This window comes from Lissotriton vulgaris, chromosome 1_1, assembly GCF_964263255.1.
Source record: "Lissotriton vulgaris chromosome 1_1, aLisVul1.2, whole genome shotgun sequence".
NCBI classification, from domain to species: domain Eukaryota; kingdom Metazoa; phylum Chordata; class Amphibia; order Caudata; family Salamandridae; genus Lissotriton; species Lissotriton vulgaris.
The window spans coordinates 881670983-881696863 of NC_141685.1; the positions used below are offsets into that span (position 1 = coordinate 881670983).

At 46.6% G+C, this 25881-nt stretch overlaps 1 protein-coding gene across 1 annotated transcript in view; it reads right to left on the reverse strand.

Moving 5' to 3' along the window:
- Positions 1-241: 241 nt before the first annotated feature.
- LOC147748087 (rab11 family-interacting protein 4A-like) overlaps positions 242-25881 on the reverse strand; it is a 46042-nt gene continuing 20402 nt past the window's right edge. The window contains exons 6-11 of the mRNA XM_086958531.1: positions 17220-17360; positions 16370-16451; positions 13132-13269; positions 2109-2255; positions 1820-1981; positions 242-1509 (exon numbers count right to left, since the gene is read on the reverse strand). Coding sequence (XP_086814657.1) covers positions 1384-1509; positions 1820-1981; positions 2109-2255; positions 13132-13269; positions 16370-16451; positions 17220-17360 — 796 coding nt within the window. The 3' untranslated portion in view covers positions 242-1383. The remainder of the gene's footprint in view (positions 1510-1819; positions 1982-2108; positions 2256-13131; positions 13270-16369; positions 16452-17219; positions 17361-25881) is intronic.

Here is a 25881-nt window from a genome sequence, read left to right on the forward strand (position 1 = left end):
TCGCGCTATATAAACCATGATTGATTGATTGGGAAAAGAGACATTGTCACCATTGGCGATCAGACAAGGCCCCCTTTTTTGGGGAATGGAACAGGAGCATGACAACTGCACGAATACCGATGAGCATGTGTATACATCTAGGGGCTGCCCTCAGAAGTACCACAGGAGATGGGGTAAGTGGTGGGACACCTACAAGAGAGTGGACTATAAATAGGAAAAATTGTGCATGATCAATGGCATGTGAGAACTATGTTTATTTAGATGTTGACCATGATGTGTAAAGCTGTACAACGCTGTTCATTGCAAAGAATAACATTTTAAAGTATACCTATTCCTGCATCATACCCAACAGCCCACAAGTAACAAAAGTGTAACTATATCCTGGTGTGGCCAATCCCCCAGCATCTCAGAGCCCACAATATCCAAATAAAGAGAAAATAACTCACTCCCCAAGTCTGGTAGTCTTCCAACAACACAATTTATTGAGAAAATAAATAACCTTCAGAAAACGGCTAGTAAAGAGGGCAGGACATTTAGTACCAAATTAATTTACAGGACATTAGGCCTCAGTGCAGGTTGTTCAATATTGTGCCATGAATCAACAGTACTGCATAGGAAACTGAACTAGTTATACCATCCTCTTCTCTTGGCCATATATGGGAAAAGCTCCAGGGAGAGGTTGTAAATCTAAGGCCACCCCTCCAGCAGGTCCTCTCTCAGGAAAAGAGAAAGGGGCGGTGCACACTGCAGTTTATTTGCTAAGAGCAAATGCAAGTGATGCTGTGGTACCTATGGATGAGGACGGAATTGTGTTAGTGAACAGACGCATACAATATGCCTCCTGTTATGAAGGGGGAAATGGTAGTCATGTAGGTGTGACCAGTGATGGGTAAGGAACTGAGGGCTGTTCCTGTGGAGACAGTGGTGAAACAAGATTGTTAGCTTGGGAACGTGCCACACACAGGAGAGAGTTGTGTATGGGGAGTGGTGTATTTGGTGAGGTAGTGGTTGTGCATACTTGAGTGTGATGAAACATATCCATGGCCAGGCTTACATTCTGGATTGTACACATCAAATGGGCAGATCCGTAGAGGCCAGGGATGTGGTGCTATACCACATCATGTAGTAAAAGCCCCACTGGTAAGGAGTGAATTGGGTACGCATCACTGATCAGAGATCACAGTCTGTGACTTGCACCGTATCTTCACCACACCACGCTCACCCCGAGCAGCTTTCAAGAGGTGGCGTTTCACCCCCGAGAAAAGGCTAGGAACCACTCAGTGTGATCGGTTGGAGCTCATAGTCTTTGGCAACACCCATGATGGAGCAAACAAAAAAAAGCGGCCAGTAGGTGGAACTGGTCTCCATTCCCTAGTGGTGCAATCAGTCACATGGCAGGCGCTTCACTTCCAGCAATGTGGGGTCTTTCTCCAATATGGTCAAGATAACGCGGTCCAGGTACTGCCGCAGATGTTTGTTAATGTCCTTTTGTTCCTGCAGGGCTTGGACCTAGGAAGAGAAGGGGACAGTGTTAGAGGTGGTAATCGAAGGGCTGGGGAAGAGTCACTAGGAAACCATCCTCTGGCCTTGGGGATGGAAGCATTCCTGAGATACATAAGTCCAGCATATGACCAGCAGATGCAATTGGAAAGGAAGCAGGGTTGTGCAACAGTCGGTCATATATCAGGGCAATGCATCTGAAAAGCTTGGAAGAGTGAGGATTAGAGGTGGTCAAGGACTGAGCCAGCAGAGTTGTGGGTTGTTCCTGGGAGAAGGCAAGTGGGAGTGGAGGGAGTGGAGGGACTGGGATGTATCTTACCTGCTCAAGGGAGACCAGCTCCATCTCATCCACCAAGGAGCAGAAATCCGAGCCCGGTGCTGGTGGTCGAGGGTCCCCATTCTGCTGCCATAAGAGTGCCCGACCTTGTGCAGATAGGGCCTCCTGCAGCTCTTCAACCTCTGCCCGCAGTCGCAAGTTCTCCTGGCAAGGAGAAAAAAAGAAGACGTTTGTTAGAGTATCACAAAGGAGGAAGTGGCATAAAACTAAGTTTAAACTTGAGGCACATGGCATAGTAGATGTGGGCACCAACTGGGCACTCTGCCCTCACCTGAGCCATTGGGTCCATCTCCTTCAGGAAGTCATCTGAGTACGTCTGAACAACCATATCCTTTTTTGGGGGCCTTTGCACCGGTTGAAGGGCAACATCTTCCTGATCCCAATAATCTGGCAGCTGGTTCCTCAGTCCATCAATTACCTGAGGACACAAAAGAAGAAATCAGGAGAAGGGGATAAAAAGGTTGTAATCTGAGGTTTCCTCCTCTCTCAGGGGTAGATACCAGTCTGTGGTCACCGAGCCAGGGGAATCCATGGTTATATATGGAACGGGATTGGCCAGTCTGATTCTTCTATATTAGAAGGGAACCCCAGTTCTGCTGCAATAAATCAGAATCCACTCTATATGCATAAGTATCAGTGTGCATTAGAAGCATAGGTAAAATTAGCTCCTCTGGACCTTGCAAGGCCAGATCGGTTCACTGCCAGCTCTGGTGCAGGGGACACAATCTAAAATCACCTATTTTTTGCTATTTCTGGCCTCATTGTTTGCTCGACTACTTAACTGGTTTTTAGAGCTTATTGTCAAGGTCTCTGAATTAGTTTTTATTTACCCAACCCAATTCCACAATCTTAGTTACGCTGATAAGTTGGTACCAGAATCATAGCACGTGATGAGTATAGGATATATTTTCCTGCATTTGGCGATTGAGCCCTTTTTTTTTTTACTTTGCGGCCGTATTCTTAAAGAGTTAAATGCCACACCATTGGTTTTGCCATCTGCATTGACTGTGCACTGATGCCACCATGCGTCTTTGCGGTATTTAAAAAAGAGATTAAGAATGCTCAATGTCCGTTTTTTATTTTAGACTGTCAGGTTCTCGACTATTACAAAGTGGAAAGTATACTGGCTTCATGTTTGTAGAGGTATCCAACACTTCCTTCGACAAAAAAGTGCAGGTAAACTTTGAAATTTAGAATTATTTCACAGGCAACAAACAAGTATCATGGAATATAGCTAAATCCTAGTTTTAGGGTACTTTTTGTAGATTTACTCTTCGTTTATTTATGCACATTTTATTTTGCTACTTTTATTTGTGTTTATTCAGATTTGTTCGGATTTTGCTAAAAAATTAGGCCATTATTATATATTTTTGCATTTATTTAGGCAATAAAAGTACACTCATATTTAGATGTAAGATGGATTTTAGGGTTTCGAATGGGCAGTGTCATAGCTAGCCCTATGGGCGCAAGTGGCGGTCTCTGTTTGCCGCACACAGTGGCAATGAAGAGCGGGAGGGGGAGGTGCTGGCGATTACTTTGTGCATTTGTTACCCCCTCGCAGCAAATGCATTGAGGAGCGGGAGGTGCTGTTGCCGCACCGATACGGCAGGTGATAGCGGGGGGAAGCCGCCGCCCCCAAAACAAGTGCCACTCGGGTGAAACCCATTCCCCTAGCTACGCCACTGCAAATGAATTACTTAGTCATAAATGTGACGGATATCCGTCTACCTTATTATAAGTACTTTATATCCTAAAATTCCTTGTCAGAGGCAGAAAGAAATATACTTCTTGGTCCCAGCAGTGCCTGGGACATTGACAAAGGCTTTTGAGGCCGAAACTCGTTTGTCAGTATCATGGTGGTGTACTAAAATGCTTTTGAAGTCACAGTCCTGAGTGCACTGCGCTTCCTGTGAAGGATTTTTAAAAAATAGGTAATGGAATCGCCTCCGTGAGTAAGCAGCACCTTTGCGCGAGAGAAAGGCACATTTGGCTACTTTTGGAAACAAATCACAGGGGCGGTTCCCTTATGAGGGCATTGGGGGCGGAGCCCCGCTAGTCTTGGAGGAAGGAGAAGAAGAAGACTGAAATATTGGTCTGAGGCACTCATACTGTCCAGCCTATAAGTAGCAGCGCACCACAGCAGTATACAAACATGCATGTGACACGGACAACTTCAATATCGCCCGAATCCCGCATGCGCAATATGTGTTTGTGAGGCAGAGGTGAAGACAATCTGACACTGCCTAAAGCAGCAGTATTTCCAGGGCTTCGGTCGAGTAATCAGCTTGCCCGGATCGGTTACGTAGGTTATGTCGTCGTTCCAGGATATCGCCTCCCTTTCTGAATGGCTGACCCGTGATACTGTCAGCCTATGAGAATACGAGGCTGGATTATAGTTGGAACAAAGTATTTTCATGTGTCCCTTCATAACAACCATTGGTGAAGCCTTTTGCCTCCTGCTCACCCTTCAGCCTCTGCAGCCCTCTGTCTTTATACTCGGGCCGGCCAATCGACTTCTTCTGGCTCACCTGCATCGAAGCTGGGAGCATTCAGTGACGTGTGCCTCTGCAGGGGCCCATATTTCCCTTCGTCCTTCACCAGCTACAGCTGACAGGAACGCCATTACACCCGTTAGCCGAAAGCGTGAGTACTATCCTTTGCCTCCTCTGTCTGTCAAGCTGCTGAGTCTTTGCCCGGCGTCATCTGTTTTTAGGGTTTGCGATCGCTCCCTATTCCCACCTCCGGCCTCTAACATCTCCCTTTGGAACACTGCGTATAAGACTGCAATGCAACTTGCAAGAATGCAAGTGTGAACCTTATCAGAAAAGCCTGACCACGACTGCTAAAATTCACACTTGCATGCTTGCATTGCACTCTGACACGCACTTATTTGAAGACACATTGTCTTTATATACACGTGTATGTTAGAGTGCAATGCAAGCATGCAAGTGTGAACTTTAGCAGAAAGGCCTGAGCACGAATGCCAAGCTTCACACTTGCATGCTTGCCTTTAAATACATGCTTGTCAGAGTGAAATGCAAGCATACAAGTGTGAATCTTTCCAGTCGTGTCCTGGCGGTATGTATTCAGATATTCTTCTTGCTTAGTTCTGAGAGACCCGTTCGTTGTTGTACTGACGGAGCCACACGGCCAGTCCACTCACGCACGCACGCACACAGCCTGGGGGCGGGTCAGCCCTCGGGTATAAATAAATGGGCGCGAGACCGCTCGTGGTCTTCGGCCCTTACCCAGTAGATAGTGTCTGTGTGTTATTGCTACATAGTTACAGTTAGGCCCCACTCTGTGGCGTAGGCCATCACTGACCCCAAGCAGACATTACACTGGCGACGAGGCGGGTACTCTGCCCACGCCTCGCCCCCGCGCCTGCCGTGTCCCGCGGCTCCACCCGAGCCACGCTCGTGCTGCCTGCGCTGGAGCCTACGGCCATCACCAAGATCCTTCGCGGATGCCACCCCGCTGTGCTGGCCGGTCCGCCCTTACCTACTGCCGGTAGGTGCTTCGCGCCTGTCGCGGCGCTCGAGGTGAGCCCTCCAGGGGGAAACACTGCATTCGCCGTTTGCCCCGCACTGCTGCATACTCCTGCGTCCCCACCTCGGAGGCCCAGCACTGCCTCACTGCTGCCCCAGCGCTAAGGCCTGTTTGCGCATGGGAGGAGAGAAGCGGCAACGTGCTCGGCGCTGATCGGAGGGACTAGCTCGGCCCTCGCCACACACCTGCGGCTGCTCACGCTTCTCGCGGAAGCAGAAGATTCGCCCTACTAAAGCTCACGCATCTCGCGGAGTTGCCGATTGTGCCGTTCTGAGGGGAGAAACACGCCCAGTGCCACACATACCGGCTGTCCAGGCCCTGGAGCATCTGGAAGGGCTGAGTAGCATTGTGTGCAGCACAGATTTGTACTCCAATAAGGAGGAGAGTCCATCAGCCTACCACAGCAGCGAGTCCCCACGTGACACCCCACTCACTCACAACAGTACGCAGCCCACGTGCTACCACAAGGCCAGAAATGAGCTAGCAAACAAGAGGGGGGGTGGGGGCAGCCGCTGGACCAGCCCAACGAGTTCCAACTCCGCCACCTTTGCCACCACTGAATGCCTGGCCAGCGCAAGCAGGGCCACCAGCTCAGGACCCTGCTGTCAACGTTGTGACTACCACGCCTGGCCATGCCATGGCGGCCCCGCTCCCGCCATTCAGTGAACTATCTGAACCCGCCACAGCAGCCGCGCGGTGGCGCCTCTGGCTCGGACGCTTAAAACATTACTTTGTGGGCGTCAGAGAAACCGACAGCAAAGTCAAACACTCGCTCCTGATGTGTTATGGGGGTGACGAGCTCTATGAACTATTCGAAACTCTGCCGGACAGAGGTGACGACAGCGACTACACGGGTGCAGTCACGGCTCTCAACCGCCATTTTGACCCCCGCGCCAACCCAGATTATGAGTGGTTCAAGCTGCGCCAGGCCCACCAAGCGGAGGGCGAATCGATTGACGTCTTCTACGCGAGGCTGTGTAAGCTAGCGACGTCGTGCGAGCTGCCGGACAGGACGCTAGAGATCAGAGCACAACATACAAGGATGTCGGTCGGTCCAACTGAGACGCCTAATCCTACGACAGCCACGGATCAGCCTGGACGAGATCCTCGTGCTGGCGAGGTCTCACAAACTATCTAATGCAAGAGCGGAAGCGATGCAGGCCGCGTTAGACGGACCAGCGGCGCCAGCGAAACACTTGTCCATCAAAGAAGAGCACGTGGATGTAATCCGGAGAAGGCCTCCTCCCTCAACACAGAGAAATCAGCTGTCGGCGACCTCACGCTCCGCATGTGGAAACTGGGGGATGGAGCATCCCCCGAACGGACGATATTTTGCACGAGGAAAGGCGTGCTCCAACTGTGGCAAGATGAATCATTTCGCGAAAGTATGCCGCAGCAGCCGCTGCACCGGTCCAAGCGGAAGGAGCGCAGCCCAAGGGGTACGTCAAAGCTCTCTCGAGGACCCAGGGCCGTGCAGTGACGCGCCTCAGACAGCGTTCCGGTTAGATGAGGACGAAGACGACGACGTCTTCTTTGTCTCTTTCGTTGGTCGGGATGGATCCAGAAAGAGGCCGCCACCGATGTGTGAAGTCGAGATAGGGGGTTCCCCGGTACAGGCATTGATTGACACTGGGGCATCAGTGAATGGACAGTACGCAATACGAACAGTTACGTCATCGCCCACCACTCTTGCCCTCAAAAGCCAGGTTTTACACGTACGACAGTGATGAACCCCTGCCTCTACGCGGAGTCATTGACGTGATGGTGTCGTGCAATGATCAAAAGGTGCACACGAAATTCCAGGTGACCGGTGGCAAACGTGGCACGCTGCTCAGCTGCCACACTGCAGAAGACCGCCATCTGGTATTTTTCGCTAACCAAGTTCACGAACGACACGCGGACGCCATGCTGAGGGACTTCCCGACGCTCTTCCAGGGTCTGGGCTGCCTACGAGGGAAAGTCTTCAAGTTGCACATCGACCGCACAGTGAGGCCAACAGCACTGCGGCATCGGAGAGTGCTGTTCCACCTGCGGCCGCAAGTGGAGGAAGAGCTGACGAAACTCGAGAAGCTGGGGGTGATCAAAAAGGTATCGGGGCCCAGCCCATGGGTGTCACCCCTCGTCGTAGCGCCCAAGCCCAAACAGCCAGGCACGATAAGATTGTGCGTGGACATGCGCCTCCCAAACAAGGCAGTCAAGAGGGAGCGCCACCTCACGCCAACTATGGACGACATAGTGGCTGATCTAAACGGGGCCAAGTGGTTCTCTAAGCTGTACTTAAATGTGGGCTACCACCAGCTGGAGCTCCATCCAGACAGCCGCAATATCACAACGTTTTCGACCCATGTCGGCCTCCGCAGGCACAAGCGCCTAAGCTTCGGCGTGTCCTCGGCCGCCGAAGTGTTCCAAAATGCAATCAAGGAGACGGTGTCGGGACTGCCAGGAGTCATCAATCTGAGTGATGATATTCTAGTCTTCTCCAACACCCTAGAGGAGCACCATGGACACCTGAGAGCCACGCTTCAGTGCCTGGCAGACCACGGACTCACATTACACCGAGAAAAGTGCTTGTTTTATAACGAATCGGTAGAATTCTTTGGCTACATCTTTTCTCGCGACGGACTCAGAGTAGACCCGAAGAAAGCTGAGGCCATCCGGTCGGCACCCAAGCAGACGTCAGCAACCGAAGTCCGCAGTTTCCTTGGGATGGCCACATATTGTGGCAGATTCATCCCCAATATGGCATCCCTATTGGAACCCCTGCGCGCACTCACCGAAGCAGGGCAACCGTGGGCATGGTCCACAAGAGAGGAAGACGCATTTTGAGCCGTGAAAGAGGCCCTGATCGATGACAAGGTCATGGCGTACTTCAGGCCGCATCGACAGATGGAGGTCATCGTGGATGCCAGCCCGGTAGGGCTGGGAGCAGTCCTGATGCAGAAAACGGAAGATCACGAGTGGGTGCTCACGGCATACGCCAGACGGGCGTTGACAGCAACCGAGATGCGCTATGCGCAGATTGAAAGAGAGGCACTCGCCATAAAGTGGGTATGTCAACACTTTCATCTATACCTCTTCGGGCACGAGTTCATGGTCGTGACGGACCACAAACCCCTGGTTCCGCTGTTAGCAGGGACGGCCAGACTTGCGCCGCACAGGATTGAGAGGTGGGCCGCTCAGCTCCAGACGTACAGATTCGAAGTCATATTCCGCCCCGGAGCGGACAACCCCGCGTATTTCCTCTCGCGACATCCGGGGCACGCTTCCAACACATCGGAACATGAGGACCTGTAGGAGGTGGATGAGTTTGTCAGGGTACTGTCGCAAGACGCTAGCCCCAAAGCCCTCACACTGGAAGAGATCGGAGCGGCCACGGACCAGGATGAGTGTCTCCGTAGGGTGAAACAAACTCTAGAGATTGCAGCTGGAAGCACTTTCTGGACGGGGCCAGTGCCCTCACAACGGAGGAACAGATGTTTCGCCAACAAATGTGGCGAGCGCAAAGTGAACTTAGCACGGGGCCCCACGGAGTGGTCTTGCGAGGTGCCACAATTGTCATTCCCTCGAGCCTGCATCGGGAGGTGGTACGCCTCGCCCATCAAGGACATCAAGGCGCAGCCAAGATGAAAGCTCGGCTGCGTGGAAGGGTGTGGTTCCCCGGCATTGATAGTGCGGTGGAGGAGGAGATCCGCAACTGCCACTCGTGTGTCATCACAAGTCAGGAGCCTGCGCCGCACCCAGTCATCACGGAAGACTCATGTGACACTCCCTGGTCCAAAATAAGCGTTGATTTCGGGTCATTCCCGGATGGACGACAAGCCCTGGTACTGATCGATTCATGCTCCCGGTTTCCGGTGGTGGAGGTGATTCCTTCCACCGCTTTCAGCCACGTCAAGCCAGCCTTGGATCGGACATTCGCCATGCTAGGCTTCCCAGATGAGATCAGGTCAGACAATGGACCGCCGTTTCAGGGTACTGATTTCAAAGTATATCTAACCAGACGAATTATACATCACCGAAAGATCACGCCACAATGGCCACAGGCCAATGGAGAGGTCGAAAGGTTCATGAGGACAATTAACCGGGCATTGAAGATCGGTGTGGAGAAAGGGGAAGTGCCCGAGGAATGCTTGTCGCAGTTTCTGAATACCTACAGACAGACACCACATTGTACCACTAAGTGCGCCCCGGCTCACGTCATGTTCCGGAGACCGCCAAAAGATTGTGTACCGACAAGCCCAGCGTGGCAGGCCCCAGAGCTAAACCACGAAGCAGCCCAGGACCGGAGACGACGCACTAATGAGAGAGCAAGCCGAACGAGAAGAGCCGGGGTCAGGCCACTGACAGTAGGAGAGTATGTGGTCCTCAAGACTCGCCACCACAACTGGAAATATCAAACAACGTGAACCCGAGGTGTGGGAGATCGTGAACATTCATGGCACCATGGTGTCAGCGTCCCACGGATCAAGGGTAGTGACACGAAATGTGTCATGGTTCAAGCGTATATCTACGAATGAGGCTACACAGGAACAGATGTCAGAAGATACTGAGAGCGGCGAAGACAACCCGGCTCCTCCCGAGGCATCAGTCAGTCAACGAGACAGAGAACCATCACCACCCAGAAGAGACACAGAGCCAAATGTCATCCAGGCCAACCCCGAGAGAGAAGCGGCATAACCGGCGAGAGAAGAAGTGGCCGAAGGACAACGAAGCTGGAGGTACAACCTACGACCAAACCTGACTCCCAGTCAAAGACTCCAGGACTATGCATGGAGGCTACGAGTCACCAGGAACTCTAAATAAGACTAGACCATTCATCTGTGAGTTTGGAGGGACGTACTGACGGAGCCACACGGCCCGTCCACTCACGCACGCACACAGCCTGGGGGCGAGTCAGCCCTCGGGTATAAATAAATGGGCGCGAGACCGCTCGTGGTCTTCGGTCCTTACCCAGTAGATAGTGTCTGTGCGTTATTGCTATATAGTTACAGTTAGGCCCCACTCTGTGGCGTAGGCCATCACTGACCCCAAGCAGACATTACAGTTGTCACTGGCATGCTTAATGTTTGGAGGATTGCAAAGTGCATAGAAATTTGGCTTTTGGCAAATTTAATCCAGTAATAAAAAGGGCGGGAGGCCGGTCGTTAAAACTAGTTGTGTGTCTGCTCCATTCTGGTTCTCGGGGATATGGCTGTGGTTATTAAAATAACTCTGTATTTATCTAAAAATGATGAGTCGAGCTATATGACCGGGAGGTCAAGTTTTGCCTGAATTTTTTTCCTTAAGGTAAGGAATCTCCATTCATTTGATTGGAAAAAAAACACATGCAAATTGGCAGTGAGAGTGAAGGGTGTATGTATGGGTGGAACAGTACTGCAATCGCTATCAGAGGAACTTATTCTCTCATTTATGCGCCAGTAATAATTCTCCCACTGGCAGGCTAAGCCCATTATTTATTAATGTAATCGTATAATAAAATGCCCATGTTATGTCTGTCTTGGAGCAAGCTTGGAGATCAGCAGAAGCTAGTATTTTTCTGTGTTACTGTGTGGCAAACGTAATGATTGCTTTAATCATACACACAACAAAGAGCCGCTTTCTCGTCATTAGGGGCCTTGGCTCAGCATGGCTCATCCATTTTGAGGGTGTGGGGGCCTGTCATATTTTAGGTTTCTTGTCGGAGGGCTTATTTCACCATGAGGGGTACTCGCTCATTGGGAAATCGTGTTTTAAATGTGCAAACTCACTAGACAGGTAAAGACTGATAGAGCCATAATAACTTCAAATATAGTAAAGGTAATAGACAAGAGCATTAATTAGCTGAAGAATGGCCATGCAGAAAAGGGCATTTTAAAGGTACAGTGATGGATATGGAAAGCAGCCCATTACTTAGTTAGTTCTTCGGCAAGATAACCCTATCACAGATTGAAATTAATCAAGCCCTTGCCCGTTTCGTGGCAGAGCCATAAAAAATTTCAATCCTCTGCCATAATAAATGTGAAAAAATATTGTTGTTGAGAAGTGCTATGCATGAAGGAATAAATGCAAATGCCGGAGTTAGTTTTTTTTGTCCTTATGCTCCCTTAAAGAAAATAGTAGCTCAACAAAACGCATTCTGTGCTCTTCAGCTTTATTTAATGCCATCATTTAGCATTTTATCGAATTTAAATATGGCACACTGTTGACCAGATCCAAGCACGTCTGTCATTATTTGCTTATCTGACATGAGTTACCCTTTGAAAGTTTAACTATTGATCTGTTTGGGCTGCTAAAGGTAGGGATTGTTTCTTGTAAGTAATGGTGATACCTGGTTATTAATTATGAATATTCAAGCAAAGTACCTCTGTATATGCAATACTCGTGTCTACTCTACAATCTAAATGGACATTTTGGTTGCACAGTTGGTGTTACTACTTTTGCTTCATGCCTTGATATTTTGTACAGGCCGAATGCGGGTTAGGACTCTGTGAACAATAAAGCACAGCAGTCTTGTCTCCTCCTCCCATCTTTGTACGCTGAACGGCTGCCAAACGTTGTTTGCAGAAGGGTGTGAACGAAGGAGAGACAAGACCAGATGGAGACCACTCCTCATGACCTGTGGTGTGGCCAGGCTCGAGTCTCATTTGTTCTGAGGCGGAGCCTTGTTGTCACGTTATGTGATCCAGTGGTCAAATGGGGGGGATCTGAAGGGCACAACATGAAACGACACCTGTACCGACAGTTGAAATGCTTCAGCTGAAGTGTAAGGCACGAGTCTCCTGTTCTGTGAAGCCGAAGGAGGAGTAGACAGCTAAACAATCCTTCTTGCCTGTGTGCCTGCTTCCGAGAAAGAAATGTAAATGTTTGCAACTGGTCAATCTGCAAATGTAAAGGGTTCTTAGAAGACGGTATTGGATTCAATTGATTGAATCACTTGAAGCTCTTTATTGATGTCATAACTACATTTTCACACGTGCTTTATTAACCTTGCTTTCTCAAATATGCTTGAAAATGCACCACTTGCCCACTAATTTTTCAAAATGTTCTCTGGGGGAGAACTCCCACCCACGAACACCTTTAAGGGCAGTCAGGTTCGCTCGCCACTGGGCACTCATTGCAATCGTTTACGCCGCAACACTTTTGAATGTCAACAGCCGCCACTGAACACATATATATATATATATATATATATATATATATATATATATATATGTTGATTCGCCACATCCGCAGGAGCAGCCGCCTCAGCTCTCGATTTAAATGACGAAAGAACAGACCCAGATTTTGTGCTTCATGGAGGTGTTTATTCTTCTCCAGCAAGCCTGCCGCCGCCATTACGCGTTTCGCCTCTTACAAAGCTTGATCACATATATATATATATACACACACACACACACACACACACACACACACACATCTGGAGGGAGTGGGTGATACCAATCAGTCAGATTCTATAGGGGGCAGCAGCAGTCAATCTTGGCGGGGTTATGGTCTAGGTCCTGTTCTACAGGGAGTTATGTTCTCTAGAAGAGGGTCATGAACTTCTGTAGGGGATAGAGTGGTTCTCTCTACTCTGCTAAAGGGGTGTCAGGGAGCTGAAACAGCACAGTAATGTAGTTGAGATGCCTTGAGGGAACAAGAGTGGTAATCCCATCTCTGCTCTAAGGGGCAGCCATCCTTGTTCTACCCTGGGATTGGGGTGGAGGGCTGTGGAGCAGAAGCAGGTAGTCCTCGGAGTCCTGCTTTACCTACAGGGGACAACATACCTGGCTCATGGACTCCTTCTCCATCTCCCGAGCACTCCGCTCCTGCACCAGAGTCTCCTCCAGTTTTTGTGCGTGTTCCTGCAGCCGCTGCAGGGAGTCCTGCATGTCTATGATGTCATCCTCCAAGGAGTTGACCTTCTGCAACAAGAGCAAGGACATGTTACCATCAGATCGGTAGGAACTCTCTCAATCAGGGCCATCTTAACAGCATTATAGGCCTCCAGGCACAGCAGTGCACTGGGCGCTGCCTACACAACCACTCACAGGAATAAAATATAAATTATCAGATAAAAGAAACATATTTATTGGTACCTCCAACAAAATCTGTGTTTTGACATAAAAAAACATGCTGTACAAAGGGTTATTTACGAACATCACTAACATGTAATAAGTTTAGTTTCTTTTTCACTTCACTTTCTTACACTTCCTCGAACCCTTCACCAGATAAATAGAATTCTTAGAACACAAAGCGGAGGCTCTGCTTCAGATAATGGAAAGGCACACGGTCAGCAATTGTTGTCCCCGGCCGTTAAATACCTCCCGCGAACCTTTTACAATATTCGGCTTCCATAACATTGCAAGCAATAAAAACAGCAATATTTCTCTCGCAAATGCAGACATGCCAACTCTCCACTACAAGTCGTAATTTTCTCGTTCTACCGAGTTAGTGGGAGATTTGAATGTTGAGGCAGGTGATCTGAAAATTAGTTTGAAATTCAGTGGCGGCCAACATGGATTTTGAGTGGTAGGGCAGGCGGAGCGGGGAAGAAAGGGGTGCAGGGAGGAGCCCGCGGGGCGTAATAATAACAAAACGTACCCTATGCTGCTGGCCTTGTGCTTCTCTGCGTCCACTTCCTTGTCCCAGCAGTCCCTGGGCCAGCATCACAATTCCCCTTCCAATCCCTGCGCTGCTCTCAAGCATGAGTAGCGTGGGGATTGGCCTGAGCATGCAGGATCCAAAGCTCGCTCAGACAGAGGGAGTCTGTGCTATTTCTCCAACCTGGCTGTATGCACAGCCGGGTTGGAGAAACCGAAGTGGGCCGGCATGAGACGGCCGGCCAAACTGACATGTGCACTTAAAAGTTAACATCTACCACTCCTCCTCTCACCTCCCAAGGTCCCTGGTTAAATTCTGGTCTGTGCATAGATTAGGAAATTTTCTGCTGGATGTCGGCCAACCAACTCAAGTTAAATGGGGAGAAAACAGAGATCCTCCTTTTAGGAAACAGCAAAAATCTCTGGAGTGATTCCCATTGGCCGATCTCACTGGGCAAGCTCCCGACCCCTGCCACCCATGTCAGGAATCTTGGAGTCATCATTGATGACAGCTTATCTATGGTTCAGCAAGCTAATAAAGTGGCTGGTATCTGTTTTACTATTCTCAGATGGCTTCGTAAAATCGTCTGGATGTTACCATCAATCACCCAGAAGACCGTAGTCAATGCCTTAGTGACATCTCGGCTTGACTACGGCAACATCCTGTACCTGGGTGCAAACAAAGCAGTCATAAGACGCCTGCAGATGGTACAAAATGCTGCGGCCAGACTGCTTTGTAGAATCCCCAGATATGCCAGAATAACTAAACATCTCAGAGATCTACACTGGCTTAGGGTCGAAAATCGGATCCGTTTTAAAGCCCTGAGCTATTTGTTCCAAATTAAAGCTGGGACTGCACCCAAATATCTTCAAGACCTTGCCAAGCCTTACCTACCAAATCGCAATCTCCGCTCTACGACATCTGCGAAGTTTGCGGTGCCAAGGTACAAACGGGCCAGATTGGGTGGAAGATCTTTTTCTTTTCTGGGACCAACCCTTTGGAACACACTGCCTACTCAGATACGCAAAGAAGAAAACTACAGGAGTTTCAGAAAAAGCGTGAAAACCTGGCTGTTTGATCAATAATCTTTGCTCCCAGACCTGTTCTCTCTCTAGCTGTGCCTTGTGTTTTTGCTGATTTTCGGCGCCGGGAAACCCTTTGTGGGTAGCTGTTGCGCCTTATAAATGCTATAAAATAAATAAATAAATAAATAAATAATAATAGGACGGGACCCCTATGCTTGTGGGGTCCGCGGGCAACTGTCAAGCGTGCCCATGTGTTAAGACAGCACAGCTCTCACTCCAGGAGGTGGCAGTGAGACCTTTTGCGCTCTAACTGACCCTAAGATGTCCCAGTCAGCTACAAGAGGAGGCCCAATTGGCTATGAGAGCCACTGTTAGCTCTTAGAAGCTCCCTCCCCCCCCGATCACCATGCGTGCCGCAGTGAGTTGCTGGCCGCCATAACTGCTAAATTTCCCAGGTAAATGCATGACTAGGTAGGTAGTCCCAATTCAGTTGTAGAATCCTGGGACTTGTAGTACTGGTATTGAACCGGGTTAACTAAGACTACAAGTCCCAGAATTCTAAGAGAAAATAAAAACGGGACTTGCCCAACTAGTTACGCATGGACCTGGGAAACTTGAAATCTGTGGCACAACTGGGAATTCGCTACATAAGGAGTGTCCCTGCCTGAGGGAGTCAGTATAAACTTTCCATGGAGATTCCTTGCGCTCGGATGCTACTATAACTTCTGTTGGGGACTCCTCTCATCTTGTTAGCGCTACAAGGAAGTTCTCGTGCACACTTCATAGGTGTCACTTACTAGGTAATCTTCCGTGAGAAAGAATTAAAGTTGCAAGGGTGGTTCTAACGTCTACCTTGACTGACTTCCTGTTCGTTTGCAAAAGCTTTGCTGTCGCATGGTGGAAATCTTTTAAGTACTGCACCCTGTATTTTCAGTTGAGGGGCAGCCTCACCTGATGACCACCACACCCACATGGAGCTTGTATAAAGGTGTTTTCCTTGGACAGACCTAGGCCCAGCACAACCTTACCAGCAATGCCTAAGCAGTTACAAAGAAAGGTGCAATATTAGCGCCAACCCTGCTATAAGAAGATACATTCTTCATGTTCTGCGTACGCTGCACTCTTGGACACTGCAGTATTCTCTCCCCGCCTCCATTTTCAACAGAGCACCATCGGTGCTGGCCTGGAAATATAAATCAGGCTTGTAAAAAAACATTTTCAAATATCAGCCTCACACTGCAGGAGGTCACAACTAAAATATGGCAATGGGTGGGGGGTAGGTTCATTTTTGGGTCCTGGCAGTACACCCTGCAATGATAGCAGCCTCCTAGCCTGCAGCCTACTGGGGAAATGCCAGCGTGACAGAATGGCAGATAGTACCCCCTTAGGTACTCACCTTCTCTAGGGCTCGGTTCTGGGTGCTTAAAGCAGAGATCTTCCGGGACATGTAGGCGTTCTCGTCCTGAAGTACTTGCATACTGCCGGAAAGGGTTCAGAGAAGCAAAAATCAGTAGAGGCATAAATCAGTATTGGCACCTATCAAAATCTCCAGAAACTCTCTCTCTGCCTCACTTAAGTTTACAATCCCTCCCACAACCTTTTGCGCATTCCCTCTGCCCTTTTCCCTTAGCAGGCCCCTCCACTGTACCTTGAGTAGAAGCTATTAGCCTCGTATTTTACTCTCTCCTCAGCTGCTTCTACCCTCACGCCAACTATAGCAGTTCCTGATCTCCTGCACCATATAATTCAGCATTTACTACCTATGCTTAATTTGTGCCCGTGAATGCTGACAGGGGTCACCAGTACTCATTTTTGGTGGCTGAGACTTTTTCATAATACTTTGAATCCAAGGAAGAGAAGACAAAGCAGAATGTGGGAAAAGGAGGAAGGTAAAGAGAGCAAACTAGTTACAAAGTGATAAAGGAAAGAAAAATGGGATGAAAGTACCCAAAACAGATAGAGAAAGAGAGACCGGAATAGTAAGGTGGTGGAAGAAACAGACATGAGAAGGAATCAAGACTAGGGCTGCCTTTGTATTCAGTAATCTGATGGCAACTCCTGTCAAAAAACAGTAGGCCCCTACACTCCCACCAACAAGCACCAAACTTAAATACTGCCCACCTCCACCGGTTCAAGTCAACCTATTAGTTAGTATTGGCCCCACTCCTGCCTGCTCTCTCATTGTTTACCCCTTGTTCCTCCCCATCAGCAGCTCTCTTTTTAGCAGTTCCCATTTCTCTCCTTACCTACTGTTGAGGTTTTCCACCTGCATCTCCCTTGTCCGCTCTGCCTTCCGCAGCGACACCTCATGCACAGACCGCATTTTTTGCAAAGCTTCCTCTGCGGCTATTTTCTCTAGTTCCAAGTGTTCTTCAAGAGAGTTAATTCTGCATGGAGATTAGGGTATCAGAAAGTAAATTATCAGGGTGTACTCATTTTGGTGCATCAAATACTTATTTCATAAAGTACATGGACATTGGCATTTTTGCGCCTCATAATGTCTGCACCTCAGATTTTACCTCAACTTTTTTTTATTGTTCCATCAAAAAGTCAAAATGCATAGTATTCAAGTCAATAATGGAATAATCCTTGAAATGCGAGGAATATAATCAGAATTAGTAAATATTAACTTTGCAATAGTGTGTCTGTGTGACCTTCTGCACACAGAAACCCCCTAATGCCATTGGACCCGTTTGGCAGTAAGTGCCCTGCCACATCCTCTTATTGGTCTAAGACCACAGTATGCAGAGATGCAGTTTGTATTTCATTTAGGCAGTAGGGTATGAGTGACTTTATATGGATCATTACCCTTTGTTGCAGTAGACAGAGTTTGATCTTGTGTACTGGTATACCTCACCTTTTAGCACAATATTATATATATATATATATATATATATATATATATATATGCACACATATACACATATACATACATACATACATACACACACACACTCATTTTTATGGTATTTTTTATTTCTAGTTATGTTTACAACACAAGAGCAATGCGGTCTGTATTTTTAGCATTATTACGTGTTTTGATAATAGGCAGAACACACCATTATATGAGAGTACAGAAGTGATTTCTTTTATGTGGAGCATGGTATATTTGACTTCTCTGAAGAACTCAAGTGGTTTAAAGTACATAGTTCTATATTTATTGAGTGTTCTTTTTTGGGAGTTGATTCTGTTTCCATTTACATATACACACTTTTTTTTGCCCCCCTTTTATTTTTCTTTCTTTTTTTTCTCTTTACTGGGGAGGTGGTAGGGTCACCTAGAAGAACTTCAGGCTGCAAAACCTTCGCTACAGGTAGTTTATTTCTTTTGCAGCATGAATCTCTTCTAGATTCACACACTGTGCATAGATTATGTAGCAGTATTTAAGTTTGAATGGTGACAAAAAAGTCTTCCCTATTAGACATTTGATTGCATGTGTATACAACAGTTTATGGAACATGATCAGCAATGACTAGAGGCTTCTGTGCCACTGACCTAAAGAGAATGTCTGTTTTTGTTGTTAACCCCTTCGAGGCTGATGACGAGCTGGGCTCGTCATGGTGTAGCCTCCTCGCACACTGATGACGAGCCCAGCTCGTCATGTAAAGTGCGTTTTTTAAAAAGTCAGCATACCAGCAGAATAAGAGCAGCGCGCATGTGGTTAATTAGCATGAAACAGACTTTCTATATTTAGTTCAATTTCTGTGCTCTCAATTTGTTTTAACTCAATTTGTAATTGTAGGATGTTGATTTCACGGTTACCAACCACTAGGATGCCTTAATTCCGATTGTGCAACTGTTTTTGTATCTAAAAGTTAACTGGAATTGTCCACCTATATGACTGAAACCTGAAGGATTTGTTGTCCTGTGTGTGTGTGTCAGGACCACTGTGCAGTTTTCTGGGTCTTTTCCATAATGAGTGATCGACTGCAGTTTGTGTCAGTCTGCTGCAAATTCATTTTTACTTAATTATTTAATTATGTATATAATTTTTATTGTTGTCAGGGAGGTCAACCTGCATTTGGTGTGGAACCCCCCTGGTTTAATTGTACACTGGTTTCTTTATGGAGGGTTTCTTGAAGCTTATTGGCTTGCCTTCTAAGACAAATTAGAAATGGACAGATTTTCAAAGTCATTTTGTGTGATTTGTCCTATTTGGGCCTGGTTTGGAGGTTATGATCGGGTCCCTTCAACACGTACTCAATCATCTTACAAAGCAGAGTCATGGACCACTTTTACACAGCCTCAATTGTACTCGGAAGTTGAGCTTTGAGGACTCCCTTTTAGTTGACATGTATGAATGCTTTTTAACACATCGCTCCTCTGTGGAAGTTGAATCACTGATTTGTTTCAAGCACACCGATCGTCTTTTGAAGTCAGGTGGTGGGCCATTTTTAGGTCTCAGCTCTAGACGGCACGCATGCGCTGTCTCGAACCAAGACATGCTGTATCGACATTGTTGGCTTTCATCACGCCCATAGTTTTCAATTTGTTCCTTCATGTGCCTTTCTGAATTCCTTTCTTATCAGTGGTGAAACATTGCAATTTGTCCAGCCTTGTCCAGCCTTTGGGGGTCTTTTTCATTTTCATGGCTACTGCCCCTGTTACATGTCTTTCTACTCTTATGTATATTTATGGTTTGGTCGCCACATTCTTTTTTTTCTTCTTTGAATTGGTCCTGTGCCATTTCTTCACCTGATCCTGTATACATTCAAAAAGGGAGTTCATCAATTGCCATAGTACCGATTATCATTTGTAATTTTGTTTCAGTTCTGTATTTTGTTTGGATTCGCCATTGTTTAATTTTATTTGTTACAGGAGACATGGTTTTTTGTAGGCACGGGGAGAGCCGATGCCGAGACTCAAACCCGTCCCGCCTGGGACGACTCTTGGTGGCCAGAGGCCCTTGGAAAAGCACCCATCCCGACGGACCACGCACGGAACCTGGGCGTCATCCTGGATGCCTCACTCTCGATGAACAGACAAGTCAACGCCGTCTCTTCATCTTGCTTCAACATTCTTCGCATGCTCAAAAAAACATTTCGCTGGATCCCTACCGATACTAGAAAAACAGTCACCCACGCTCTGGTCACGAGCCGACTGGACTACGGAAACACCCTCTACGCCGGCATCACCGCAAAACTCCAGAAAAAACTACAACGCATCCAGAACGCCTCAGCCAGGCTCATATTAGACATCCTGCGTAAAGAACACATCTCTGATCACCTGAAAAACCTCCACTGGCTCCCCGTCAATAAGAGGATTACTTTCCAGCTCCTAACCCACGCACACAAAGCACTCTACGAAATAGGACCCGAATGCCTCAACACACGACTATCCTTCTACACCCCCTCCCGCCAGCTACGATCCTCCACCCAAGCCCTCGCCACTGTACCTCGCATCAACAAAACCACCATGGGAGGTAGATCCTTCTCCTACCTAGCAGCTAAAACTTGGAACTCACTCCCCACTCACCTTCGCCTTACTCAGAACCACCTAGCATTCAGAAAGCAACTCAAAACATGGATATTTGACAAGTAACTCTCCACACTTCTTCAAGCGCCTTGAGACCCTATGGGTATGTAGCGCGCTATATAAATCTATTGACTTGACTTGACTTGACTAGTTCCAAAGTGAGTAGTCCTGTATGTTACCCCACATTCTCTCAGACTGATAACGTGAAAAGCAAACTTGTTTTAACAACTGTATCCATTTTGGATGCCTTTCTCCATTACATTTTCATTACAGGTCTGTTCTGCATGGAGAGCATGAAGCATTTCAGCCCATTCCCACTCCCTCTTGTGCTCCTGTCCCTGACCCTCACCCCTCCCACCATGTTACTTACCTCTTTCGTTTGAAAATGAGCGTACAGTTGGATGTGCTTAGCCTGGTCACAATAGGTATCTGGAGGCATCCAGTGCCATCCTTCTTCTGGTCCGAGTTCAGCCTCGCACACAGGTAAGTAATATTGTATGGAATTCTCAATGGTATACCAGCAATGCGAGTAGAAGCGTTGGATGCGCAGAGTTCACATTGGGAATACGGCTCTTATGGGCCTGCAAGTGTAGCATTGTATCATTCTTCTCATTAAGCCTAGTGGGTTGTACCCTCTTTGTTGTTAAATGTTGGCCCACCTCACACTCAGTGAGAATTTGGAAAAAGTTGGAAGACTTTAATTATACTGTTGGCTTGAATTGCATTAAGTGGGAGGAAGTAACACGTTTACAAATCAATTTACTGCCACCCTGACTGTTGGAAGCATAACGTCATATCTTTTTTACTTTTGATGTGTTTAACTTTCAAGGGGACCAGAGTGATTCTAATTCTGGTCATTTTGTAATTCTGCCAATACTTACAGCCTCGGTATTGGATGACTGACGGCATTCTCACTTTGCTGGTCGAAATTGGTGGAAATCACTCGATTAGCGAGGTCTAGAGACAATGAGGGCAGATTATTAAATGGATTCTCTAAAACCATGTGTTTCGTGTTGAACTTTGGGGAAGTAAGGATAACAAGCGTTGCAAAAGCCAATAGGTCTTGGCAATCCTAGAGCTATAGGAGTAGGCAATGTAAAATGTATTTGTGTATGGCTCTGGGGCGGTTTTTATTAATATACACAAATGCATTAACATTGCTAACGCCTATAGCTCTTGGATTGCTGAGACCTATTGGCTTTGCCAATGCTAGTTGTGCTCTTACTGTTGTATTGTTACCCACAAGATGTTGCGTTTTTGGCTTCACTAAAAGAGGTCATCCTTGTACCTTTCTTGCCCATATTTCTGTTGCCTTGGTGATGACACTGTTGTGGAGTATACCTCAGCTCATGACACTCTTTGTTGTAAATGGCTTTAGTTGCATTTTTCTGAGATATCAACATTGGTCTTTAAATAGTGTGTGGTGAGGGTAAGATTGTTAAGCCTTTGTTCTTTCTTTACCGCAACTTTCTTTTGACGAGGTGTAATAATGGGCATTACAGTCAACAGTGTATACTTGAACCTGTGATTGAATTTCTTATAACTAGCTCAACCTCTAGTATTTAAGTGAGTCTTGTAGAAATGCAACCTAAATACCCTTGTGCTTTGCTTTGTCTTGAAGTTACTCTAACCCATGCTGGGTACTAGGAGAGGTCAGAATAACGATGCAAGTAGTATGCTTTCATATCTGGATTTTTTGCCTTTACCCTATGCCCTTGCAGGAGGACAAAGTGTGTCCCAACTTTGACACCTTCAGCAAAACTGTATGCAAAAATTGAAACCAAAGTTGCATTTTACAAGAAATAAGTGCACCATACATTCTGTTTAGTTGAAAGCAATGGAAAAAAAAAGGCCTTGTGACTAGGGATTCCAAGGGTACCGTCAGGTAAAGTAATCTCTACTGAAATTTTCTGCGGTCAGGGTTGTTAAGGCTCTGTTCTAAAAGTGAGTGATTAAAAGAGAGCAAATTTTCCTGCACAGTAAGAGCAGATGGCAAGAGGGACCAGCAGCATAAGTCTTGTTACATGTTCCAACACATCATAGTATGGCTGAGACAACACTCAGGAAACAGAATGGCATTATCTCGATGTAGAGCTATGCAGATCCACGTGTTACCTTTTGCGCATGTATAGCACATGCAAGTGGCCAATGGTCAACTTAAAAATGTTTTCTTTGTATTTATCAAATCTTTATAAAGATATCCTTAGCCCTTCTTACTAGAGATTACTCCGTTTACCCTTTCTTTACCTGATGTTGCCTTTAAATAGAATGTGTAGAAGCAGTGATGAGAGCAAAGCATGGTGTAAGGTAGCTTCGCACAACCGAGCATGCCTTGTAAAGCACGCACATTCTATAATTTTACATTTTAAGAATATTGGTGTGAGAAAGATATGATTTATAGGACATACCCCTTAAAATTAGCCACACTGTTATCGCTAGTGGAGGTTTTAGGAAGTATTTGACATAAACGATGTCCCCTGGGGGAACCTATAGTATCCCTGTCCTTTGAAATCACTGCATACTGAATATATCACTAAATGTCTCTTTTTTAACTTAAAAGAGCTGTGGTAATGTAGGGCTGCCGAACTGCAATTGCTGTTAGCCTTATTTAAATTTGTGCAGGCCATCTTAACTTGTGTCAGCTGTTTTGAATTTAAGAACTGTAAAGGGGCAATGCTAGTTTCTAACAAAAATGCAATGGAGTTTTTATTCTAACAAAGCAGGTAGAAGAACTGTCTGTATTAGTGAGCTATTCTGTGTAACAACTTGACTTGGCAATTAAATCTTTGTGTATATACGAGTATAGGCACAAATGACAGTGTTCTACATCTCATAGTGCCAAAGTTTGCCAAAAAGCAGTTTGCACTGGAAGTGCTGTAAAAAAGCGACACAAGCACTTAGTTTTACTTTGCTGCTTATATGAAGTATCTCTTTCCTGGTTGTTGGAAAAGGAAATTGAAAATACACCTTCACATGTATATTTATGTGTGTTTATATAAATATGTATGCAGCTGTGTACATATATCTAGATCAATTTAAACATGGAAGCACAGATACATGCCGGGTGAAATCTAGTTCATCACTGATTTTTTTGTCTCTGTATTAAAATAGACCAAGCCTATTCTTCCACTGTTTTGCAGCAGTTGCTGGTAGCCTGTAAGTTCAGCATCTACATGTTATTAAAGCACAAAGCAGCATACTTGTTTATTTTTATTTATGTATGATTTTTGTGAGATGTTACATACTTCAGAATGCTGCATCAGAGGACCAGATCAAGGGGTAACAAGAAAAAAGCTGCACAAACAAAACAAATATTGTGTGCGTGTGTTGACAATAATCAACTAGTCCATAGGTGTGATACATGAGGTATCCCACATGACAATCTCATTTCATGCAGTGCTTTCTAGCAGAAGTAACAATTCATACATAAAAATGCATACATTTATGTACATATTTGCAGGGGCCTTGGGTCAGTCCCTTCATTTAGAGGTCTGCACAAATACAATTCACATTCTGCTTCTTCCCACCACAGCATGGGGAAATGGGTCAACCCCCTGCAGCCATTGGCTCTCTTGCACTGCAAGTGGCAGCATTTTGCATGATCATGTGCATACTAACTTAAACAAGTGTACCTCGGCATTAGGGTTGCGGCTAGTACTTTACTCTGTCAGTACTGTTTTCTTTGCATTTTCTATATTTTTTTTAACTTTTTTCTCATCCATGTGCGTTTAAATTAGGTCTTCAGGATCCAATAATTCAAAGCTAGAAGTACTTTTTCTTCTTTACCATAAGAAACATTTTCCTGTGATGTGCATTAAAAATGAAGATGGATTTATATACTAGAAAACCCCATATTCTTTATAATTTTTTAATTGAAGTTTGTGGGATCCACTTACAGATGGTGAGTTTCCCTTTTTGTGGTATAGGCTTTCAATAAAAAGAAATAACGATTCCGCCAGCATATCAAGGCCAGAACCATTGGCTTTACCAATGCTTGTTCTTTTTTAATTTGTGCGCACGAACCAAAAGTAGACTTGTAGAGGATGATCTTAAGCTCCTATCAGATTGGTATGGGTGAAGGACTCACTTGAGTTATGATGGAGCATAACCATGAGAAAATTTGTGGGCAAGGCACAATGTTTTGAACCGTGATCTCTCCTGAACCGGGTGCCAGTGGCGAGCGAGGAGAGTGGCTGCAATATGAATGAGATCACAAGAACTGATGAGATGCTATTTGTCAGCAGGTGTGAAGGGAACTGCTTAATTATAAAGCAGAAGTGATAGTGGAACAACCAAATGAGGGACTGAAATAGTACGTGGAGGAGAACCCAAAAGGTATGGGGAAGGCATGCAGGGATGGGGGGAGACAAAATTAGGGGGGGGGGGGGGGAGACAAAATTAGGGACGGGAGACAAAAATAGGGACGGGAGACAAAAATAGGGACGGGAGACAAAAGGATTGTGGAGACATTTTGTGATAGGAGAGATGCAAAGGAACAGGAGGCACACAAAGGGATAGTGTTACAGAAGGGGCATAAAGGGAAGCCACAAAATGGCTATTTTAAAAATCACGAAATCGGCAGTTTTGAAAAAATGCCGTGATTTTTACAAAACTGCCCGCGAAATTTGGACGGTCGGTCAGCTCTTGGAAGGAGGTTCCTTTTAGGTCTGTGTTGACTGTACAGCTCTGCTCTAGTGGCTCAGCTCTGCTCTAGCGGCTGAGAAGTACATGCTTCTGTATCAGAGATATGTCTTCTAATCTTTCAGGAGCTAAGGAAGGTCTCTTTTTAGCAGAACTCGAACTTGCCTTACCTGCTGGAATGTCGGCCCCCACGTGTCTATTCCTGCACGTCGCCCTCGTGGGGAAGAGGGGGGCGACTTCACTCCTAGAAGTAACCCCCCCCCCCCAGGTGAATATACGGTAGATGCCGGAAAAGCGAGATTTCGGATAGCCTGAGCATCCTGTGGGGGAGCAGGCGAAATAGGTGGGGGGGGGGGGGGGGGGGGGGGGGACGACAGAGGTGCGTCCTATTATATGTCACAAAATGATGTAGCAACATGTATTTGGGAACATAAAGGTAATTGGGCCACTCTACAAGGTTTAGCAGAACAAGTGCTACATTCGAAAAGAGTGCGTCATAACGCAATGATGCCTAATTTAATAAGCTATGATGTGCAAGATCAGACGTGCATTGGTTTCATAGCTTTTTGTCAATATGTGCATGCTCACCTTGACACAATTCTCCTTTCAGCACTGATTGTGGTTTTAAAATCCAGGTTTGCCTCGTGCAGTGTCCAATAAAACGCGGCTGCTTTCACTAGCATGCTTCTCCGAGAAATAAAGCAGCCATTTGATCCTGTCTGGAGGTACTGGAAGGGCAGGAGCGGGCACCTAAAACATGTGTATGTGAAATCCTCTGTATTCCTTTTTACC